The sequence below is a fragment of the Corvus cornix genome, chromosome 6 (assembly GCF_000738735.6).
Source record: "Corvus cornix cornix isolate S_Up_H32 chromosome 6, ASM73873v5, whole genome shotgun sequence".
Taxonomy (NCBI): Eukaryota; Metazoa; Chordata; class Aves; order Passeriformes; family Corvidae; genus Corvus; species Corvus cornix.
In genome coordinates, this window is record NC_046336.1 from 25,027,114 (window position 1) to 25,049,656 (window position 22,543).

Consider the following 22,543-nt stretch of genomic DNA (forward strand, 5'->3'; position numbering starts at 1 on the left):
GCAGACCCACACTAAACATTGCTACAGCACCACTGTCCTAAACCATCAGTAGCTGAACGTGGAAGGAAGAACAGAGTTTTTGAAGTACATGGCTGTACAGCCCAAACAGACATTCTTTAGCTTCTCTGCTGCTGGAGAAAACATGTGAAAACTTCAGTGTGATTAAGATTAGTTGATCTTGTATAATTCTTTTCCTTCTTGCTCCCATGACTTTGTTTTAGTGTCTTTCTCAGGCTTAAGGCAGGAGGGAATAAAGGAAAAAAAGAAACCCCCAAACCTGTCAGTACAGCTGCTACGTTGTGGTAGAAGTTGCACCAAATTACATTTGAATTTAAATTCTTTGCTTTTATGTTTCAACCCCAGGATATGGGTCTTCCCAAGTCAGTGAGAAACATCATCTGAGGGCATAGTTAAATGATAAGTAGCTGTGGTCTGTTGCCAAGAAAACCCACAAGCATATCTGGCACAAGAATTTCAACCCCTACATCACAGTCTGCTACTTCACGCTTGCCAGAAGTGTTCTGTGGACCTCTTTATAGAAAGAATCCACCAGAATCACCTGAACTTTTAAAAGAAAAAAACCTAAACTCCTAGGAGGGAGGGTATGAGAAATATGAGGTCATTTTTTTTCACTGCAGAAAACAAATTGCACAATATTTTTCTTGTCTCTGAAGCAGCCTGTCATTATGAAGCAAGCTTCATGACTTGCAGTATTTTGTCCTTAAATAATGCGGAAACAGGATCACGGAGGTGGGATGAAAGTCAGGCTTTGGATAAGTGCTAGAACTGATAACGTCCTTGGCTCTTTGTTAGCTCATCTAACCTCTAAAGGATCAGCCCTCCAGAATAAAAGTATGAGAAAAGGCCATAATAATTTTGCTTCTGAAAAAATGACATAGAAAATAGGCAGGGGTTTCAAAAGTACAAGACTCTTTTAAAAAAAAAAAAAAAAAAAGTCATTCTCGAAGGGTGCAATGGGAAGAAAATGTTTTCAGGAGTATATTGTCTTTAGAAAAAAGACCAAACCACAAATAACTGTGCTTTATCTACGCATCTAATTATGGTCTTTTAAGCTTAGTGCTGGAAATGGGGAAATGAGACAAAACTCACAAGATATTTGTAAAAAAAAAAATATATAATGCCTTTTGAAGGAAACAGGAATATAGTTTTATTTCTGAGTTAGAACCACAGCTTGTAAGAAGAATTTGTGGAAGGGCACTTCTTACTGTCTGCCAGAACAGTTTCATTCAGAATGATGATCAGAAAAGCCCAGCATATCCATTAATATTATAGTTCATTAAAAAAATCGGAAAGTGTGCAATTACTTTAATATCTTTAATTTCTTTTTTTATAAAGCTCTTCAAAATGAAATTTTTTTGAGGACAGGAGAAATTCTGCAAGTTGCAGCACTCCAATCATGAGTGCCTTTTGGTGCAAAAGGAGAATACTGTCTGAGGCCCTTTTTAGGTGCAGGTAGCTCCTGCTTTTGTCCAAGCCTCTTTAAAAAAAATATTGTAAGGCTGTAGGTATTTTGTCTATACCTAAAAATGTAGACAGGCAAGTTATTCAGCTGAATATTTTTTGGTTATCTGATACTTCATGGTGTGTGTAGTTTAAATTGGGGATTCTGATGGTCACTGCTAGCTGAGAAACTTTGTTTTAAAAAGAGTAACATTGAAAGCTATATGTAATCGCTAAAGATCAGAGATTCAAGGGGAAATGAAAATGGCTTTTTTCCCTAGTGCTTGAAGGTGCTGCATGTGAAAACATGGCACACTAAAATACTTGTGAGAAGCTTGCACTCTCTCTGCTGGCACTAGGCTGTCCGTGCTGCAGCTCTGGGTTATAGTAAGACTGGCAGGAGCCACTTGCTCCACAATTATTTCTGAATGGGGTGTGGTGGAATAATATCTTGGAATGATCTCTGCTTTACCTTACTTGTTTTTAAAGGCTCTTTCCATTCACACACCAAATCCTCTAAAAGCAAATTGATAAAACTGGCAAGCTATTTCAGGCTGTGAGTGCAAATGTGAGCCCTGAAAAGAGCATCAACAGAGTTGGTGTTTCAGAATGAAGTTCAGAGAATCCAAATCAGATGATATGAGGAAACTATCTTGTGAGGAAATCTTGTATGTACTTTTTTAATCTAACCATTTCCTGACCATCATCTCTAACTGTAATAAAAAGTGACTATATTGATTTGCGTGTTTACTGATTAGTGGCTGCAGTGTAGGTGCTTTCCAGCACAGGGCTCTTGGGTCTAATTGCTTCCTTTAGCCCGTACTGTGGTCCTGGGAAGGTCTTGGTCTGGATGCCATCTCTCCGTGCCCAGCCTGCAGTGGAGGGTGCCCATGTCTCCTTAGGAGACACATTTGAGGAGAGTGTTGTTGGCAACTGTGTTGGTGGGTGACAGCAGGGGCCAGGCTTCACTTCAGTCTTTTCCCCCCTTTAATTCTTTCACCGGTGGAGTGAGTGGGTGGTAATGGGCAGGTCTGGCTGGCTTTTGTTCTGTCCTTTTCTCCTCCCCTGTACCCCCCCTCCACCACTAAATGGTGGTGTTTCACTGGTGAAGCAGCTCCTGGCAGAGGATCCTTCTCCCTTGTGGTACTGGGCTCTCTGGTAGGGATGTCACTTAGGGCAGCTGTCCGGAAAGCATGGATCAGCACCTGACAGTCACCATATGCATCCTGCTGTCAAAAGTGAGGCTTCCCATCAGCTCCTCTGCTTTGGCCAGAAATGACCCAAAATATCCATTAATGCATTACTTCAGTAGATGCAGGGGTAAGAACATTTACCTGCAGGAGTCTGAGTACAAGTACATACTTGGCAACTAAAGAAGAAGTGTGCAGAGTTGATGTAGCTGTCTCAGCAGCATAGCGATGGCTGAGCTGATGCTGGGGGAGGGCTAGGTGGGCAGGCACTTTTGGCACTTGTTCTCCCAAAAGCTAGGGAAATTAATTTCACTCTTCTCTGGGATACTGTAGGGAATTTCTGTTCAAGGAAACCAATATGCCAGTTGTAGAGCAGAAGTAAAATTCTCTCATGGCTAACAAATCCTCTGGAGATGGGTCTTACCCGCATACTTTTAATGGCTGTCACCAGCAACAGTTGTCTCCTTTTGCTGAACGTAGCTCCAGGCTGGTTCTCACATGTTCAGAGTTAAAATAATACAATGCAGAACAGGTAGGAGTTAAAGGTAGCTTAGAAATACAATACTTGCAATTATTGTATTTCCAAGTAAAATTGCTGAACAGATGAGGTTCTGTTATATAGACACCTCCTTCTTGTATTTGACTTTGACAAATGAGCATCAACCACAAAATTAGGTTAGTATGTCTGCACTGTTAATTGTGCTTTTTGTCAAGACAACAGATGAGTGCTTTCATAGAAGACCAAAACTGTAGGACCACCTGAGTTTTCCAAAAAGTTGTATATGAACCTACAGCAGTTTTATATTGACTAGTCCCAGGAAATTGTGTAAAGAAAAGGGCCCTAATAGTTTTTCTGATGCCAGTTGCCAGAGACATGGCAGAACAGTTTCTGGTTTTCAGGTGTGTAATTGCAGGAAGACATGAAAATTTAAAGCTGATGGCTGAGGTGCTGCTGTACAAAGGCTCTGAGCTAATTCTGTTTGTAGATGATGTGGGTGTGTCCTGTGATAGTCAATTGCAGCCAGGTAGGTAACCAGGCAGATTTTCTGCTACCCCTGTGTTCATGTGTGGTGTTTGCACGTTTGCATCTCCGTAGAACAGCAGAAATAATACTTAGAGAGTTCTGGGTGGAGCTTGTGTTGCTGCTGCAGGGGCAGGTGTTGAGCAGTGATGCACAGGAAGCAATTGAGGCTTGTTGGGAACACTGCTGAATTAAAGCAGAGGAAGTGATCTAAATGAGCTTGTGTTTTGAAGCACACTGTGAAAACACAAAATGCTGGTTTTGAGCACAGTTCAGAGTGAACCCACAGTTCAGAGGCTGTCTTAAGTTTCTGTGAAATAAAGTCTGTCCTGTAAGAGTGTTTTGGTGACAGCTTTCAGATGACTTGTGTTAGCATTTCCGCTGTCTCAAAGGTTTCCCCAGGCAGTGGTGTCAAAAAGGATGGCACTTGTCAGCACTGTTGATGCTACTCACAGCCCCAGGGGCAGCAGATGTCTTGCATGTCTTTCTTGTGCTCTGGTAGAGTGAAAATTAAGACTGCTGAGTGATAGTACTTTAGTCCATCTTTCATGGTGCTCTGTGAGTTCCTGATACACGTAGAAGTCTTCTAAAGAAGGGACATACAATTTCTGAAGTAGGAGGATGAGTGCTGGCTGGACAGAGCTGGCAGGTCTCTTCCCAGCACAGTCAAAGCATTGCTCCTCCAGTAAGATGTCTCTGCAGGGCAAACTTTGCCCCAGTGCCCCCAGTGTTTGGCAAAGGACTGGGTGTTAACATCCAAAATATTGTATTAGATTCTGCTGTGAAGTGCTGTGATGCATGTTTCTTTATGCTGGATTTTTAAAATCACATTTTGGACATAATCCAGGGTCTTTGAATTCTTTTGCTTTTAACTCTTCAGAATTCCTCCTTAGTTTAAGGTCCTGAGCTTCTATTAGATGGACAGGTGGAAGTGATAGGGATTTAAATCAACTGTGTGAAGGGACAAGAAGGGAAGGAAAAAACCCAACTTTAAACCAGTGTTCGAACAGTGTAATAGAAGTTGTTGCCAGTAGAACAGTGTGTTAAATGTGACATTTGTGACAAGTGTCTGTGGTAACAACCTGTATGTCCCTGCTGTGAAGCAAAACAAGCAAAATTAGAAAAAGAAAAAAGTAGTGAAATATGAACACAATGAAAGAACATTGCAAGGAACCTGCAAAAACTTAGCAGAGGTTTGCAAGAACTCTTGGCTTCTCTCCCCTTCAAAACATGATGGTCTCTTCCTGAAGAAGAGAGGAAGAGAGGTGGTTCCAGTGGTCCAAAGACTGACTTCAGGGACTTGAAAAACAAAACAAGAGAGATGAACCAGTGTAATGCAAAGTGTTTGATGTTTCTAGTTGTTCATACTGGCAACTTTTTCAATGCAAGGAATATATCAGGATAGTTCTGACAAGCTGCTGGCTTTTCTGCTTCTGGTGAAGCTTGGTATTGCTAGTCCTTTAAGAGTAAGTTAATGCTTAGTTATAATGTCAGACTGAAAAATTACAGATGACATAAGCTGTGCTTCTGGAATGCACCAGATGTTTCTCAGTTGTTTGGCATCCAGCTTTCATGGCTGGTGACATATTCGAGGGTGATTTGTTGTGCTGAAAGCAGAACCTGAAATACTATGCTGATTTTTAGGTGTTCTAAAAACATTTGTAGTTTGTGTTCCTCCTTCCATCTTCGATTGTGGACTGAAAAATAGCAAAGTGAGCACAGTTTTGAAAACCACGTGTGAACGTAAGTTAGCTGATTCAGTTGTATTTAAGGAAATCAAGGCAGCATTTTCTTAGGATTTCTGTAGCAAGTAGTGTTTTAAACTGGTTTTAGTTATTTTAGAACTCTCAGGCCAAACTACCACTTGGACAAAATGCACAGAAATATCTTCCAGTGGTCACTTCAGGAGTCTTCAAACTTGCGCTGAGGAGCATTCTGTACAAATATTCCCTGGTCCAGGTAACCCTCAAAAAATTTGGCAATAAATCATAACTTCAGTGAGAATATTGCTGTGGTGCATATTTGTCCAACAAAACTTTTTTATTAAATTTAGATCAATTTCCTATATACATTTCTGTTTTTTAAGACAGATATTAATAGAAGTTTGAAAGTCTTTAAGAAAGTTGGATGCACTTGAGAATTTAACTGCAGTCTGTTTTCACTTCAACTGCTACAGTTGCATCATAGTCTGGAATGTTACATCCGTGAAAACAGTGTCCCTCTTAACATAGAAAAGGTTCCAGAAAATGGAAAAAAAAAAATTAACCCCCCACATAATTAAGTCTCTAACTTTTTTAAAATGCTGGCTCATTTGCTGTGCAGCTGTTAGAAAAAACATTCTGGGTATGGACTGTCCTTTTCCATCTCTTCATAACGTAAGAAAAAGCAATCTCCATGTGAGAACTACCTACTAGGTACCTGTGAGGGCCTCAAAGGGAATCTGTTTTCCTCTACAGCATTTTCAGATTTGCTTTAGAGTATAAGGAAACTGGATGCATGACCTTTATTCTTACCTCCCACAATGAGAAGTCTTCCACTGCCTCCATGTATGAACTTGAATGACAATTATCCTTTAAAAACAGCTCAAGCGTTTACATAGGTTGGCATTTATATTTTCATTATGCTTGGGTTACAGTAACTATGTTATCTTGATCTCCTTATATAGAGAAGTAGATGACAGAGATCTGAGAAAGCAGAAGACATCTTAATTCTGAGAATATGGTTAGATGTGGAACTTAGGTGAAGCAATTGCAAGAAAAACACATTATTCTCATCTCTTTGGTTTTCCCAGTTACCGTTCCACAGTGACTGATTGCAGTCATTCTCAGTGATTGGTTTTAATAAATAGAACATGGCATCAGTGAAAATGCAGGTGTGCTGTGCAAATGCTGTGCTGGTGAGCTGGGATCACCAGTTACCTTCTACTGTACTATTGCATTTGAGGGAGCATCATCTTGTGTGGGGAAAATATTTAGCTGGGGCCTTATAAGTTGTTTAGATGCTTTGGGTGCCTAAAGAGTATTTCACCTTTCCTCATTCACTTTGATTCAAGGTGATGCTCTCTAAGCGTAACTGGTTTTTCTGTCCTTCTGAAGCAGGCTGTTTTCCTGTGCAAAAAAGCCCTACTACAGCATTACTTTTTTGAAGACTACTGGGCATCTTAAGTTTAATTTCTGCCACTTGCTGCAGCTGTTGCTCTATCCTACTGAAAGCAGTATGAACATCTCCCAGCATGTGCTCTAATAGAGACTACTGTGCATCCTTGAAGATAAGCTGCAATTGCTGTAAGAAGTGATATTTAGTTTTACTTAAGCTGTGCTCCACAGTCCTTTTGCCCTTGATTGGGTGTGCAGTGTTACACAGGCTGTTGGGAAGCTCTGCCACCTTTCAGTGGACAGACTGCCATCAGCTGGGTATGGTTGCTCAGGTGTAGTGCCCTGGCTCAGGAACCCAAATGCTGCAGTGTTATAATTTATGCAGCCCCTCATGGGGACTGTGTCCTTAATAAGGGTTTAACAAAGCATGTTGTAAAAGTAGGCCAGGTTCTTGCTTAATGCTCATGTGAAAAACACTACTTGCAAGATGTTAGGAATACCAGGAGAAAGATCTTCCCTGATAGCTGTGCTAAGGTGGCTGCTTGTACTTCTGTTCCCATTTCTAGGTTGCGCTCTAGCAACCAACAAAGTAGGCACAATAAGCAGAGTCATGTAATACTGCTGTTCCTTTAATTCCCTGTCAGTAAGGGGAAGAAGACACGCTTCTCCAAACTTGGAGTTTGTGGTTTGCTTGCCAAATTTAAAAAGAGGAATAGCACCAACAGCAGTGCAGAAACCCACAAGCTAAATAATATAAGCTATGAAAAGTTGTGTTATACAGAAAAGCTACTGTCTTGTGAAAGCTGACGGTAGAAGAGCCTTTCATGATAGCTTTTTGATAATAGTTTTAAAACAAGCAAGCAAGCAAACAAAACTCCTTCAGTTGGTCCTACCTAGGACATTTTAGCTAGTTTTTCTTGCCAAGCAGATGTCTCTCCTCATAAAAACAATAAAGTGACTGTGAGTTGACTTTTGTTTCCTGGCTTTATCTGAAATGGAATAATACTGACCAGTGTGGTTAAGGTGTAGCTGGTTGGGTTTCAAGTTTCAATTTTAATTCAGCATTTTCCAGACAAATGGACTTGCTTTGGATTCACTGAAGCCAAAGCAGGGCTTTTATTCATAAACTCATTGCTTACTTTGGATTAGGTATAAAGTAAATAATGGGAATAATGCTGTTCTTTCATTTGTCCACTTAACTATGTAATGGATTTAGTTTTGTTTAGGAACAACAAATGCCAGGACAAGCGATAACTTGCTTACTTCTCTCAGTTATAGGAGATAAAACTGCTCCAGCAAAAAGTTGCTATTTTTCCTTGTTACTTCACAGTAGGTTATGAAAGAATTGCATTTAAACCACTACAGTACAGTTAATATTTCCTTCAGTTGAGGATGACAATATCACTGCTTTTTCCAGGTATTGTCGTGGCAAAAATACCACCATTTCTAGGCTGTTGCATATCACCTTCTGCTGGCTTTCTCTGAGAACAGAGGCAATAAACCCCACAGTATTTGCTATTCTGTCAGCTTGGCATGCTGATTTATTTTTTGGCCGTGTACATGGGGCAGGGAAGGGGTGTGTGGTGCACGAGCAGGATGGGTTCTTCCTGCAGCCCCCGTGGTCTGTGTTGCTGTTGTAAAAACACGTTCTAGGGAACTTGAAACTGAGGCGAAATTGCAAGAGAGGGTTTGGGAAAGCTATAAAGAGGGTGACCTGCTTGATTGTTCTTGATTTTTAAGATGATTGAACACCACTATTAAAATGAAACCCTACTCTTTTCTGCATGTCTGTGTTTTAGAGGTTAGTACAAAGTGTGTTGCTTCAGTTGCATATCCTGAAAAGATGTAATTAATAAGCAGGATCTGGTCCTTGGAAAAGGCAGGGTTTTTTATTGATTTTCTCTCCCTCGTGTTGAGAGTGAGGTGATCTATCACATGAAACAAGGGAGATAAGAAACCCGATATATCTTCCCTATGTACTGCAGTCTCTAATGTGGCAGTGGAAACTTGTGGAGGTTTGGTCTTAATTTTATTTCAGAGTGCAGCATTTCTGCTGGCAAAACAACAATGTTGCTTTTTGTGAGAGAAACCATTTGCATGGAGAATATTATTTTTTGAGTAATAAATCCTGTGATTGTTGCACCCTTCACTGAAGTAACTTTTTCCTATGGTTCTCATGCCTGAACTACTTACTCCTGGTGTACTTTGAGTTCTAGAATGGTCCTTGTGCCAAAGGCACGATTTTTTTTTTTCCCTTCCCATTTAGGAACTAAAGAAATGTCTGAAGTTACCTATTGCAGATATGCTCAAGCACTTTAAAATTCATCACAGGCTGTTCATAATGTGTACAGTTCACCACTATTCATTTTTTTTCCCCCATGTCCTTAATTAAAAATGAAGTAAGATGCTCAGTGATGAGTGTGCAGACATTGTTGTCCCCCTGTTTCCCCCATGGGACCTCTGGCTTTGGCAGAGGAAAGGAAACTGATGCCAATAAAAAGAGGTAGCTGAAAGAATAATTCCTTTTGGTGTCAGCCAAGTAAGGTGAGAAACAAAGCTGAAGTCCAGTGCTTACCAGCTAGTGGGGAGTGTTGTGATGCACTGAAACAGTGTATCATGCTCTAAGCTTTCAAAAAGTTGAAAATAAGCTGCTGTGTGTGCTTCATGTGATCGATTTACTGTGGGCAGTGGTTGCAATATGTACAAGTAAAACTTTCAAATTTTTCAGAATTCAATATGAAACCGGTAAGGTCTAAAATATTTTGTGATTATTTTCACTTTCCTGTTGGTTTTACTGAATGCAGGTCATCTTGCCATAGACTGGTAGTGGCTTTTAACTTCTCTCCCATCCAGCAATGCATATGCATGTATGCCTGGGAAGCAGAGCCATAGCTGAAAGCTCATCAGATGGCAGAATTGTGATAAAAATAAGTTTTTTTCAGTCAGTAAAGAGGGTGAGATTCTTGACTGGTTTTCTGTGGAAAGTGAGAACTTTGGCAGTTAATTCTTGTGGATTTTTTTTTTTCCTCTTCTTCACTTTTCTTCCTAGCAGCAGAAAAATCTGACTTTTGTACTTGCTCAGCTAGAACTGTGTAATAAAACTCTGAACAAATTCCTTTGTCTTTTCTGTGGCTATACCTCAGCAGACTGTCTAAGCAGAGATGATGTGTTTGTGTGTTGTTAAGGTATGGTTTGAGGTTTTTCACTCCGAGGTTTATGCAAAGATTGCCTGCAACAGCAGATGCACAGCTTGCTTTCAGTTTGGTTTCAGCAAGTGAGAAGATAATGGTGTGCCCAGTATTCCTCTGACATTCCAAGCTATTCTGTTCTCAGTGGCACTGTTTTCAGAATAAGAAGGGAAGATGCAAGGGATGAGATTGGACCTTATGATTTATTGTATAACTTGCCAAGAAGTTATATACTGAAATATGTGTGTGGAGGAGGCTTAAGACAGTGAATGTCTGTGGCATCTGGGTGAAATTATGAACAATAAAAGAACTCTCAGCTGGAATTTCATTAACAGCTAAACAGTGACCGTCTAGGGCACGCTGAATGAAAAGGACATGTCTAAAGTAAAACATGCTCACACACGGAATGTCCCCACAGTCTGGCATGAAGCCAAGTGCGTACTGAATTAGGTCACTGCTTTAAGTGTGAATGTTTCCCCACTTCAGAAAGACGTACTCATCCTTTGCAGCAAGGAGCACAACCAGAATGCTAATGTAGTTAAAAAAAAAAAAAAAAAAAAGGTAAAGCATTTTCAATTAGCATGTTGGTCTGTTCCCTTGTGCTTAGAGAATCAATGAACTTTTTTGTAAGGAACAGAAACATTTCCATAGTTGAATATACAGAAGACCCTGGAAATGCAGAAAGAATTAACAACCAGTTGCCTCTGGAAATCCTGCAGATCTTCATAAGTATTTTATAAACCTCAGATATCTCATTCCTTGGAGATCATACAGACTACTGCAAATAGACTTGTTCTGAAGAATTGATATGAAGTTAAATACCAGCATGTGCAATTTAAAGTTTTGGAACTTAATCTTTAAACACTGAAATTCCAGGGACTTCTGTGTGATTACTTATTGCCAGGTAATCTTACTGTTCTTTATAAATTTCAGAATGTTCCATGTAACCCAATTAGTTTCCCTATTGTGATTTTTTGGATCCCATGTGCTTTTGCTTGTTCTGGGGTTTCACAGCCTGCTTTCTCTTGTAATCATATTCTACAGCCTAGTTACTGGAATTCCTAAAATAGGGCTGTGTCAGATCAAATTCATATCAAATTTGGGTTGTAAATATGCAAAAATGGGGCCCTTTTTTTTTTCTGAAAAGAGAGGACAGTGAAATAGGGTGCTCATAAGCTCTCCTTTTCCAATGGGATAAGAAGGAAGGAAGATTCTTGCTGCCTTAACTCACTCTTTGAAGTATTCAAGATGAAATGTGTCTTACTCCTTTATGAAAACTTCCCTCAACAGAAGTAATACTGAAGGAAAAAAAAAAAAAAAAAGTCAATTGGCTCAGTTCCCACAGCTTTAGTAAACTAACTTTCCCATTCAGCTCTCCCTGTGCAATTTAAAATTTTAATGTTCGACATAACTGGTTGCAAAAACATTCGTTTCCTTTAAAGGCCACAGTGAAGCTGTAGTGGGAAAAATGCCTGTTCTTTATGGTGTTGCAAGAAAATGGTCAAACATAAATAGGCAATGCCTATCTTTGTAAAAAGACTGTCTTGTTAATAGGATTGTCACTAGCCCACTAGATAAAGGGTTTCAGCTAATGAAGCAATAATTAGAGCCTAGAAGGAAAAGGACCAGTGAGCACTTTACAGCCCAGCTCGTGTAGTTCTCATTGCTGCAGAAAGGGTTTATTATATTTCATCCCTGAGCACCCCTCAGGGCAGTGCTCCCCCCAACAGCCTTCTGCTGTAAATAAGTGCCAGTGGGAACGCCCGGAAATCTGCAAATATTCATAATCTTTTTTCTTGCGTTGGTGACACGGTGCCAGTGGCCGAGTTCCCTGCGGGGGCGTGTTGACTTCCCTAATCCATGCTTACCACAATGATGTCTGTTTGGCCACAGTGAGGAAAGGTATGAAGAGGAGCGCTCTTTCACTGCCCCCTGCTATTCTCTGAGGGGATCTTAATCTCCTGGTACATTGTGTCCTCTTGACACCACATCAGGAGATCTGTTTTCCCTTTCTTCTAAGACATGAATGAGACCTAAAGAAACTTAGTGACTCATCAAAGTTGAACGCAGGGTAGTTTATTGGTGGAGCAAGAATTGACTACAAAAGCCTGCTAGAACTAATGCTCCATCTTCAGGGGTATCTATTTTTCAGTTAACAACAATTAGAATAATTGGGGCTTGAATTACTGATACTTTATACAAGTTAGGTACTTCGATCATTTTTCAATATGCCTTTACTGGTTGAAGATGTCAGCTTCTGCATGGAGTAGCTTTAGTACAGTCTAGCGTTTACTGAGGTTTAAAGAAGCTCATGGTTCTTTATGCTATTAATTGTGGCTTCACCTCCTGCAGTCTAACAGAACAAGAATTCAGTAAGAAATGTAAAAAAACATCATATGGTCATCTTTGTACTAAAGAAAGCTTGGGATGAGATTGTCATTTCTGTGAACTGGTTTTATCCTGTAGATTTTTTCTTCTGACTCCCTTGATTCACCACATCTGGACACCGGTCAGTAGTCTGAGGATACATCTGGTGTTGATCACCCTTTATAGGCATTCAACTTGCATTTATATAATGTAGTGTTTGTGCAGCAAGAAGTGATTAACTTCTGTCTTGTTTGGACTTGAAAGGATGTCATCTAATATTCAGTTGATAAAACTGTTATTTATTTTGTATCAAAGTCTGCAGTAGCTTTCCATGAGTTCCAAAAGCTTCAGTTTCAGATGACTAATTGCCTTTAATCTGCTGTATTAAGAATTTCTACATAATCTATCTAAATTATTTGTTAACAGGGACTTTAGCAGTAGAAATACTAAAAACTCCTTCAAACAGTCCTATAGACTTCAGCTGGACAACCCCACGGTGTGCAGCTCTTGCCAAACTTGGTGTGCATGATATGCCTGCAGACTTTGGGTCAGCTGTGGCAGGCTTTGCTGGTGGTGGTATGAATAAGTCACTCAAACTTTCTGGCCTTGTAACTGGAGATTTCTTGCAAGTGTGGATGCTGAATATGACGATACCACTGATGAGGGGTACCCGATTCGCACTGGAGCTGTATCCTGATGCTGGAAGCTGAATGGGAAGGGAGGAGTGTCACAATGAGTAATCAGGGAGACACAGTGCCAGGTGCTTGCTGTAAACATGGGATGCATTGTGGCACCCTGACTGCCTCGCAGGGTCAGCGCAAGACAGGCTGTGTGGCAGCTGGCAGAGCCAGATAAGTCTGTCTAACCCATAGAGAAGCAGTATGGAAGTTAGCAACTTTTTTCTAGTTTCATAAGGATAGTGAAACTAAACTGGGAGTCCCAGAACTTCCCCCAAACCATAATTGCATAACACAGTCAAAATGGATGTAGAGCTAATAGGTCCCTGGATAAATTTTAATGAGTTTCACTTATTTTATACAATCAAATTTTAAATGGAAGTATTTTATTAATGTTGAAAGTAGACTAACATGCACTGAGCCTACTTCTTAGCTTTTTATGCTCTCATTGAGGAGGCCTATGAATCGTTTAGCTGACTCTCAGTGCTGAGTAGCATTTTTGGTATCCCCCTCTTGCATATCTCTGGTCTGTTTCCCTGGTCTTTTCCTCTAGGCTAGTTTGGTCAGTCATGTAAGAGTGTGACCCATGCCTCTTTATGCTAGCCTAACCATATCAAAAAATGGAAATGTTAGCAGGTGGGTAATCTCAGGATCCCTTTCATCAATCAGGGATTGGAGTTTGAATTTCAATTTCTCTTGAATTTGACTTAATCTGAAATGCAGTTTCTGTAAACTTTGATATTTAAATCAATAATACTTTATTCATGAGTGAATAGTTTTACCCTGAAAGATATTTACTTAAAGTAAAAGCAAATAAAATTGCAAGCTTCTGCTCCTTCAAAATAGTTCATGGGGTTTTTTTGATTGGTTGGGTTTTTTTTTTGTTTTGGTTCGGGTTTTTTTTTTTTTGTTGTTGTTTAGAAGAGTAGAAAGGGCATGGGGTTTGTTTTTTTTCTTTTTTCGTCCCACAGAGTAAAACAAAACAAAAAACCCAAGAAGGAATGGTGGAGTTAAAAAAAATGTGTAATAAAATGTGGTGAGACTAGAAGAACCATTACTCTTTTCCAGACACTGTGTCAAAGGGAGTTGCTGATGGGTAATGCAAAGGAAAGAAAAAGCATTTCTTTCTCCCTTTCTCACTCCTTCCACCAGCAGTCTCTTGCATGCCTGTGTTAGAACTTTGTTCATGTGTTTTCCAAATGACTGTCTGCTTTGTAGTTCTAATATATACCTTTCTTTTAATTTTAGGTTCTGTCTTCGTTTTGCTGACTCAAACCACAGATTCCAAGGAAAGGAGGGGGAGTGGAATAAAATACTCAAGTGCCAGAGGAAAAGCAAGACTAGCCAATGAAAATTACTTTTACTAAACTGTAGATTGCTCTCACACATAGTGGGGGGAAAAATTGCTGTCTATTCAAAGCTTACAAAATTACTTCTGCAGATTGCCCTCACAAAACTTGAAATAAGCTAAGCCCCTTCAACTAGGGCTGAATTAGGAAATGAAAATATGATTCTTTGCTGGTGTCTTCCGTCTTCCTCCCCCTCTGCAGGTTTTTCTTGTTTGGGGTAGGAAATCCTGAGCAAATTGTATGGCGTCAATCAGACTTACAGTTGATGGTTATGGATGACATAGGAACTTCAGATTTACATCTCTGCAATGACACCTGATTAAGGCAAAGCTTGAAAACTGCTCATCAGCTATGTTACCAGAACTTGTAGGAGCTATTACAGTTATGTTTTCTCTCTTTTTCTAAGTTTTTAAAGTCTGGGGTGATGTTCCCTGGAAAGCAAGAGCAGATAAGTCATCTTTTAGGATTGGAAACAGAAATAATATGAGAATGCCTAGAAGAGGCTTAGTAATTCAAGCCAGGACTCGTTGGCTATTGGTGGGCCTTGCTTTACTATTCAGTTTAGTCTTGCTCATGTATTTGCTGGAGTGTGCTCCACAAACAGATAACAATGGATCTCTGCCTGGTGTTGTAGGTGAAAGCATGGGTAAAGAATACTATCAAGCTCTCTTGCAGGAACAAGAGGAGCATTACCAAAACCGAGCTACCAGTCTGAAGCGTCAGATTGCCCAGTTAAAGCAAGAGCTTCAGGAAATGAGTGACAAATTGAAGTCCCTGCAGGAAAAAAAGAGCCCGAAGGTCAATGGTATGAACTACCAGGGCACCAAAGAACAAACATCCAATGATCTCCTAGAGTTTCTTCATTCCCAGATTGACAAAGCTGAGGTGAGCGTGGGGGCCAAACTGCCTAGTGAGTATGGAGTCATTCCTTTTGAAAGCTTTACATCCATGAAAGTATTCCAGTTGGAGATGGGGCTCACTCGGCATCCAGAAGAGAAACCCGTTAGAAAAGATAAACGAGATGAATTGGTGGAAGTTATCGAGGCTGGCCTAGAAGTTATCAATAATCCAGATGAAGAAGATGGACAAGATGAAGATGATGGAGTAGGAGACAGGCAGCTATATAGTGAAAATGATTTTATAGAAGGTATGTTTACATGCTTTCCAGCCCATTAGCAGAATGTCACAACAGGCATTTAATGGTGTTTGTACTTTTAGGTGTTTTACCTACTTGAATAGAGTCTTGAAGAGTAACTGCATCATAAGAACCTTTATGTCTGATGATGAGAATATTACTGCTTCATTATCTTGTGGTTTTAGTGGAATAACAAATACATTTGAGAAGGGCTCACCACAAGAGGGGAAGCTGTACAGGGGAAGCTGTATCTGCTTAAAATATGGATGCATTCGTAACTGATTGTAGCCAAAGTCAGTGTGATACAGCTGCTTATGGTACTGAATAACTGAAAGACTTCCAGTGAAACTGATGACAGTGGGAGGGAGAAATTGATTCACCTTTCTTGTTCCAGAGTAGCTAAGCAATCCAGCATGAAGCTACATGGTTTTTCTTCACTCATCTCTATGCCACTTTTAGTTAATATTCAGGCCTTTGACTCTCTTAGAGTTGCCATGGTCCTACTGGAGGGAGAGCATTGGTAGGCTGTGTTCTGGTCCTGTCAGCTGAAGAACTTGGTGACCTGAATAGACCTTCCATGGTATACAGTTATGGGGTCTGCTAAGCTGTGCAGCCTTGAACCGTTCTCTTGTTCTCTCTTCTGTTTTGTCTCAGTGCCTCTAAGTTTAACTGCAGAACACATATTATTATAAAGGCATATGTAGCAGTTAAACTTTCAACACTCAGTAAAGCCCTTAAAAGATGCATAGACAAATCCCATAACAAGGGGTACAGTCAAGGTACAGTCTCATGCTGATGGAGAGAAGTATTATCAAAAACTGCCCTCGTACCCCTTCTGTATACTTACAGTATTAAATACAGTTCGTGCTGCCATTAAAAACCAAAAGGTAGACCATGTTATAAGACCATTACTGCAGAAGGGAGTCTGGAGTAAGTACTGATGTCTGCACTATTAAGGAAACATGCTGGAGAAAGGTACCACTGGCCTTGAAATAATGGATTCTTTCAGTCTCAGATGATGTAATTGGTCTGTACTGCAAAAAGTCTCTGCTTTTAACAGCTACTGTGTTTAAAGTTTGATGCAAGTACTCTTTTTCATTCCAGAAGGTGGGGCAGGCCATGGAATCCACTTAGCTGGGTCAGTGCAACACAGCCAGTGCTGTGTTAGGCTCTTAGTACAGTTCTCCTTTGAAACTCTATTATTTTCTCCAGGGGTAGTCATTCTTGTACTTTATATCTACATTAAGTATTCAGCTGCTTTTCCATTGCCATTTTAGATACTGCTTGTACTCTAGTGAATTTTTATTTTACCATGACTGAAATAGCTGTTGATTTTTTTTTAATGTGCTGCCTTTAATGACAGAGTTTCAAGAAAGCAAATAGTTTTAGAACCTTAGAGTTATACTTCATGCCTCTGCTTCTGTTCACACCAGTATTTGTTTATGGAAATCAAACGAATTTCCTTTTGCTGTAAAGACAGTAACTTCAAACACAGGGTTACGGGAACTTTAGGGAAAGACAAGTATTTTATGCTGCATATGGATGTGTTAGCAACCAGCCATAGCGTTATCTATATCTATGAGTGTCTTTCTTCAGACAGAAGGTGTGGGTTGTGTGGGTATTCTGTGGGTTTTTTAGTGCAAATACTACTAGCTAATTTAGCCAGGAATAAAAGGCAGCTTCTCAATGTTCACATATTTTTTCCCCACCCCTGTTTTTCTAAAACTCAGAGGTAAGAAGCAGACCCAGCCAGTATTGGTATGTGCAGGTGCCTTGCCCTGCAGCCCCGTGAGTGGGCTCTAGCACTCTGCCTCCATTGCCTGGGCATCCCCTTTTGATGGAAGTCCAATTGAAAAGCTGCTGCCATTCTATTTAGAAAATACTGCTCCCTTAAGCTGTCATAAACTGGTAGGTTTAAATTGCGTAGCAGACTTGGTGTATCAACCGATGTCAGAGCAGGTCCTGCAATTGTCCTAAGAGCATGTCAAAATGGTTGCTGGGTTAGTGTTGCTCATTTAGAGAGACAGTTTTTTAAAGATGGCTTTAGTCGAAGCAAATAATTTAAGTTCTGCATCCTCTTCAATAGGTAATTATTTTGTAACAAGTGGTTTGTGACTAAAACTAGAGTATTGTGCAGTTTGAAATTGGAGGCTGAGAAACTTGGTGTATGGATATTTTTTTTTTTTTACTTCTGGGACAAAAGAGAAAACATGGTACTGCTTTAGTTAATACATAACCATCATGTTTTTTGCTCAGTACAGATAAGCTGATTTTATCTTCTGACTTGCAGTATTTTTTTCCTCAAAACTACTGCGTATCTGTGTATAAAAACTTACCCACAAAACTGTGCTACAAGAAATAGGCATTTTTATTCTAAAGTGTTCTAGCTTGTTACCTCAACAGGCTATTTTTATATATGTCAATATTTGGTTCTGCAGATTATGTCTGCTCTTTTCCTAGACTTGTGAAATAGTAGACTAAACTTTGAACTATGTAATATTTTGTGATATGTACTTTCAGGTACTTTCTCCTTAGAGAATTTGGTGACTGTTTAAATAAGTTTAGAATATCTTTTCTTATAGATGATTTTACTTAATGGTGTCTTTTGATGTGTGCTGAATATGTCTGAAGTTCTTTCCCAGCATTTATGTTGCTTCTGTTGCCCAGTCAGTGAATTATCACTGTTATTTAAAAAAAAATCAAGAAATTTTTTTTCTTACTGTGTTTTAGGATATCTCTCTATTGGAGTACCTTGAGACAACCAATACTAATAACTTGAATTTAAAAATTATCTGCTTTCTATTTTATAAATAGAAATTTCCTAAAGAAACTTTTTTTCTGATGAAGTACACTTAATTATCAATAATACTCATGGTAGTCTGAATCTACTGATTTTTATTACTTCTAATACTGCATAGGCCAAAAAAGTTCCAAATATATGCTGACGGATGTGAACTTACTCATTGCATTTTTGCTCTGTGTCCTTGATTTAACTGTTCATGCAGCTGCCTTGCTGCACGCTCAGCCTCTGTGGGCTCTGCATGAAGATACTCTGTCTTCTGCCAGTGATGCAAGGAAGCTGTATCCACAACAGGGAGCAATCTGGCCAAGTGTTTTCTGAACTGATGTTATCTTGTTAGTGTTGCAAGACAAAGGGATGATCCAAATCTGCTTTGGAATTATGAGAAGGCAGAGCTACCACAGCCACGTCATGGTTATGTGCAGGCTTTGAACAATAACACTAAGTAAAAAAAAAAAAAAGATTTCTAAGTATATATTACAACTACAAAGATACTTTCTGAGAACTTCAAATTATTTTTCACAAGGCTCAATTGACTTGCTCTGCTGATGAAGAGAAAACCAGCAAATTTCTCAGCTCTGTTTGCTGTACCTGTTTTCCTTTGCAGCAACCCGTAATGAAACGTCCAGAATTCTAATATTAACAGAACAAAAATCTGACCTGAAAAGAAGTCTTGTTTTGCAGTTGAGAAACACTTTGAAGTTGTTTTTTTTTTTTTCTTAGTGTTTCCATTAGATCTAAGTATATGAGAAACAAGAGTATCCTATTCCCTGTGGATGAAGAGTATCCCTAGTGAGGATAAAAGATGCAATTTTACATATTTTCACGAATGAATGGATTTAGGATTATGAACAATGGACCTACTTGCTGAACTGCACAATCTAAGGTAGTCCTCAATTAAAAATAGATTTATTTGAGATCAGTATTTGATAATATTGAGAAATGGAGAGTAATTTAGAGGAGATAATAGTATTACCTCTGCCTGTTCCCTTTCTCCAGAAGCTTGTGACGCTAAGTCTTGAATGGTGACAGAGAAGCCTTGAGGAGCCTTCATGGACACACTTCACTATCAGTGTAACTGGCTTATTTGGGTTTACATTTATCAGTGTAATTGGCTTTTCTTATCAAGAGATTAAAAGCTCTTCCATTGCACAAACATTTAAAATTAACCTTTGGAAAACAGAAGCAATTATCTAATTGCTAATAAAAGTCTTGGTATTGAATGTCTAGCAGTGCTATTTGGGTCCTGATTCTGTGTTTCCAATTGAAACTGAGCAACATCCAGAAACTTTCTTCAGATCTGCATCTAAAAGGAAGACTCCCCACCCATCCGTGGCATGTAAAAATCCTTTATTCCCCTGCTGCCAGCTTAAATCAAAACTCTTCCAAAGTCCTTGCCATCCATAGAACAGTGTGGACTGTTTGTCATGCAAACAGCCCCTTTCATGTGTGCTGCATAAGATCAGAAACTGGCCACTGTCCTGGGAACTTCAGTGGAGAATTCTAATACACACCAAAAAAACCAGGTCATACATCTTAAATTCCATAGCCCAAACACTTTCTTGGTAGTCGTAAAATATTCAAGGCAATAGAAAAAGAGCTTTTTGGCTTTGATAGTAACTGATGCCCAGGATTCCTATGTTTAGTATGTTTGGTGAGAAACAGAACTTCTGCAAACGGAGAAAAGCTTCATGGACCAGAAATAGCAGCTGCTAAATTATTTCTACTGCTTTTTACCTCTTTGCTTGAGGAGTTCTATTTTGGATGACAGCCAGCATATGCCAGTTGGAAGGTGAGATAACAGGTTTTATTAAATGAGTCAGTTCCAAGTGTTAAAAACCTGAATACACTAAGAAGTAAACCAGATGTGGGTTCTTTTTCTGGCTGTTCTCAAATCTGGCTTCTGTGTATAGAAACTTTAGTCCCATAAAAGTATTCAAATTAGTAGATTAGCAACAGTGGTTAGCTCATAGCAAGGAGAATAACTCAAGGAGTACATAGTATTTAAAAGAAGTGTGGCTCTAGTAGCATGTTGAGATTCAAAAGTTTGGAATCTTGTATTTCAACAATTGAATGTTGGCAAGACACTATTTGTATTTGAATTTGCATTTTAATGTCTTTATGAAGTACAGCAGTGGGGTTTGCTTTTGTTTTCTTTTTTTTAATTAATCTAGAAATTTTTATTCTGTACTTCAGCCTTCTGTTGTAGACTGACATCTAAGCTTAATCTTTGATTAAAGATAGGCTATTGGCAGCTGACGTGCTTTTTAAAAACTTTGCTTATATTGTAAATGGTATTTTTATCTGCAAACAGCTATTGGATAACAGAGTAAAGAATAAAATATAAAATGCTGAATGTTAATTTCCCCAGGAGTCCTGGTACAAAGTGTTTGCTGTATATTACATGAAAGCATGAGGTACAAGCATAGTGGTGCATCGGCTGCTCCATTAACCACGATGCTGTTTTCAAGCTACAGTGCTGGACTATGCAGCACAAAAGGTTGGAATGGAAAAGGGTTGAGAGGGATTGAAAATCTTTTGCTGCTTCTGACAGTCAGCATTGTAGACTTTCATTGTTTGAAACACCATTTTCAGTGCTTGTAATTAATAATGATTTAAAAATTAGCATTAAAATGTGGTGCATACTTCATGCATCTCTGTGTTGACAAAAGCATAAATGTGAATTTCAGTCTTTTCAAGGAGAGCATTGCAGAACTTTGTTCCAAGGTTAAAACCATCTGAGTTAAGAGGTTCAGTTTTCACTGACTTCCAGTGTGATGGACCAGCTTGTTCTGCTACAACATGCGTCCCACAGACCCTCTGTGGTAGTCATCCACGTTTCCCGTTGGATCTGCCAGTGCATGCGCTTGTCCACAAGAAGGAATGGATTACAGAGCTGAGTGTGGGCGAGGCATAAGGCGCTTGCTGTAAAAGAGAGGCTGCTGGGCAGAAAGAGGGAGCCTCAGTGAAAGAAGCTGGGCTTGGTTTGAGGATGGAGGCTGGAGCAGAGGAACACAGAGTTAGGTAGATTTAGAGAAAGGATTCTTTCTTTGTAAATGGAATCTGGGATATAGAGAAAGAAGTTAGGTCAAGGTGGTATGCACATTCCTTTGCTTCTTGTATTGAAAGGGAAGGGAACATGGAGGAATACTTCCCTGGGGATAAGGAGAGCCAAAAAGCTCTATCATCCCTTCTTTCTGGTTCCTGAGACAGTCAAACCCAAGGTGCTCTGAGGCTGAGAGCTGCTCCCTTCACATACTTTGTCCCATGTTGACTTCAGTTGCTAAAGAAGATGAGACAAAAAGGACTATATCAATACTGGATACAAAAGAGAACCCTTTGTATTGCCCATATGGCTTGTCTGCTCTGTGCCCTGCCACCAGCTGCCTTCTGGGTGGGAGGCCTGGGAGGGATTTCAGCTGCTGAGGACACTGGCTTGGAGAAGGGGCAGTTCAGGCCAGCCAGGTGAATGGAAATGCATCCTGTGAGGGCAGGGGTGTGCATCACACTTGGGAATATGCAGCTGTTTGTAACTTTCTCTATGGTCTGGGTGGCCAGTTAACTGGAATGTAATGCCAGTTCATGGCGTAGCTTGTGGTTCTTCTTTTCCTGGCTGGTAAGAAGAGAGCAGAGGTGGGATGCTCATAAGGCATTTTTGTTGGAGGATTTTTCCTGTCATCATTTCTTATTCTCAGGGTAGCATAGATGTGGAATTCGCAACACAGAGCTTGTTCTGAATGGGACACGATGAAGGAGCATGTTCTGAAGGGGACAGATTTTTTCTACCCATTAGGAGTAAAATATCTCTCAATAGATAGTCCTGTTTCTGGGGGACTAGCATTGTTGTCCTGAAGTGTGACAGCCACATAGAAAACCTCTGCCTATGTCCTTAGAAGACTGTGGGTATAGTAAAATGCCACTAATTTATCAGATAGAAAGCATTAACTACTGGTCAGCAGTGAAAACAATTTAAAAGCATTCCAGCATTATCACACAGTTGTTTTGTTTCGATGCCACATGTCAGATTTTGCAGACTTTGTCAAGCAAGTTACTGTCATTTGTTCTGCCCACAGAACAAATTGTGCTTTTCTTGTGTTGATCACTGGCCAGATGATCTCAGTTTTTACTGTGGACTAGCTCAGGGCTAGATTCTTACTGAACGAACGGCTTAAGAGCAGGCAATATTAAATTTCAGCCATCCTTTTCCATAGCAAATAGCTGAATTCCCTTTTTGTTGGGAAGACCCAACTCTAATTCTGT

General features: G+C 39.7%; 1 protein-coding gene across 1 annotated transcript in view; it reads left to right on the forward strand.

The window, feature by feature from the left end:
- The window catches only part of CSGALNACT2 (chondroitin sulfate N-acetylgalactosaminyltransferase 2), a 33,979-nt gene that overhangs the window by 1,513 nt on the left and 9,923 nt on the right, over nucleotides 1-22,543 (forward strand). The window contains exon 2 of the mRNA XM_039553613.1: nucleotides 14,248-15,495. Coding sequence (XP_039409547.1) covers nucleotides 14,832-15,495 — 664 coding nt within the window. The 5' untranslated portion in view covers nucleotides 14,248-14,831. The remainder of the gene's footprint in view (nucleotides 1-14,247; nucleotides 15,496-22,543) is intronic.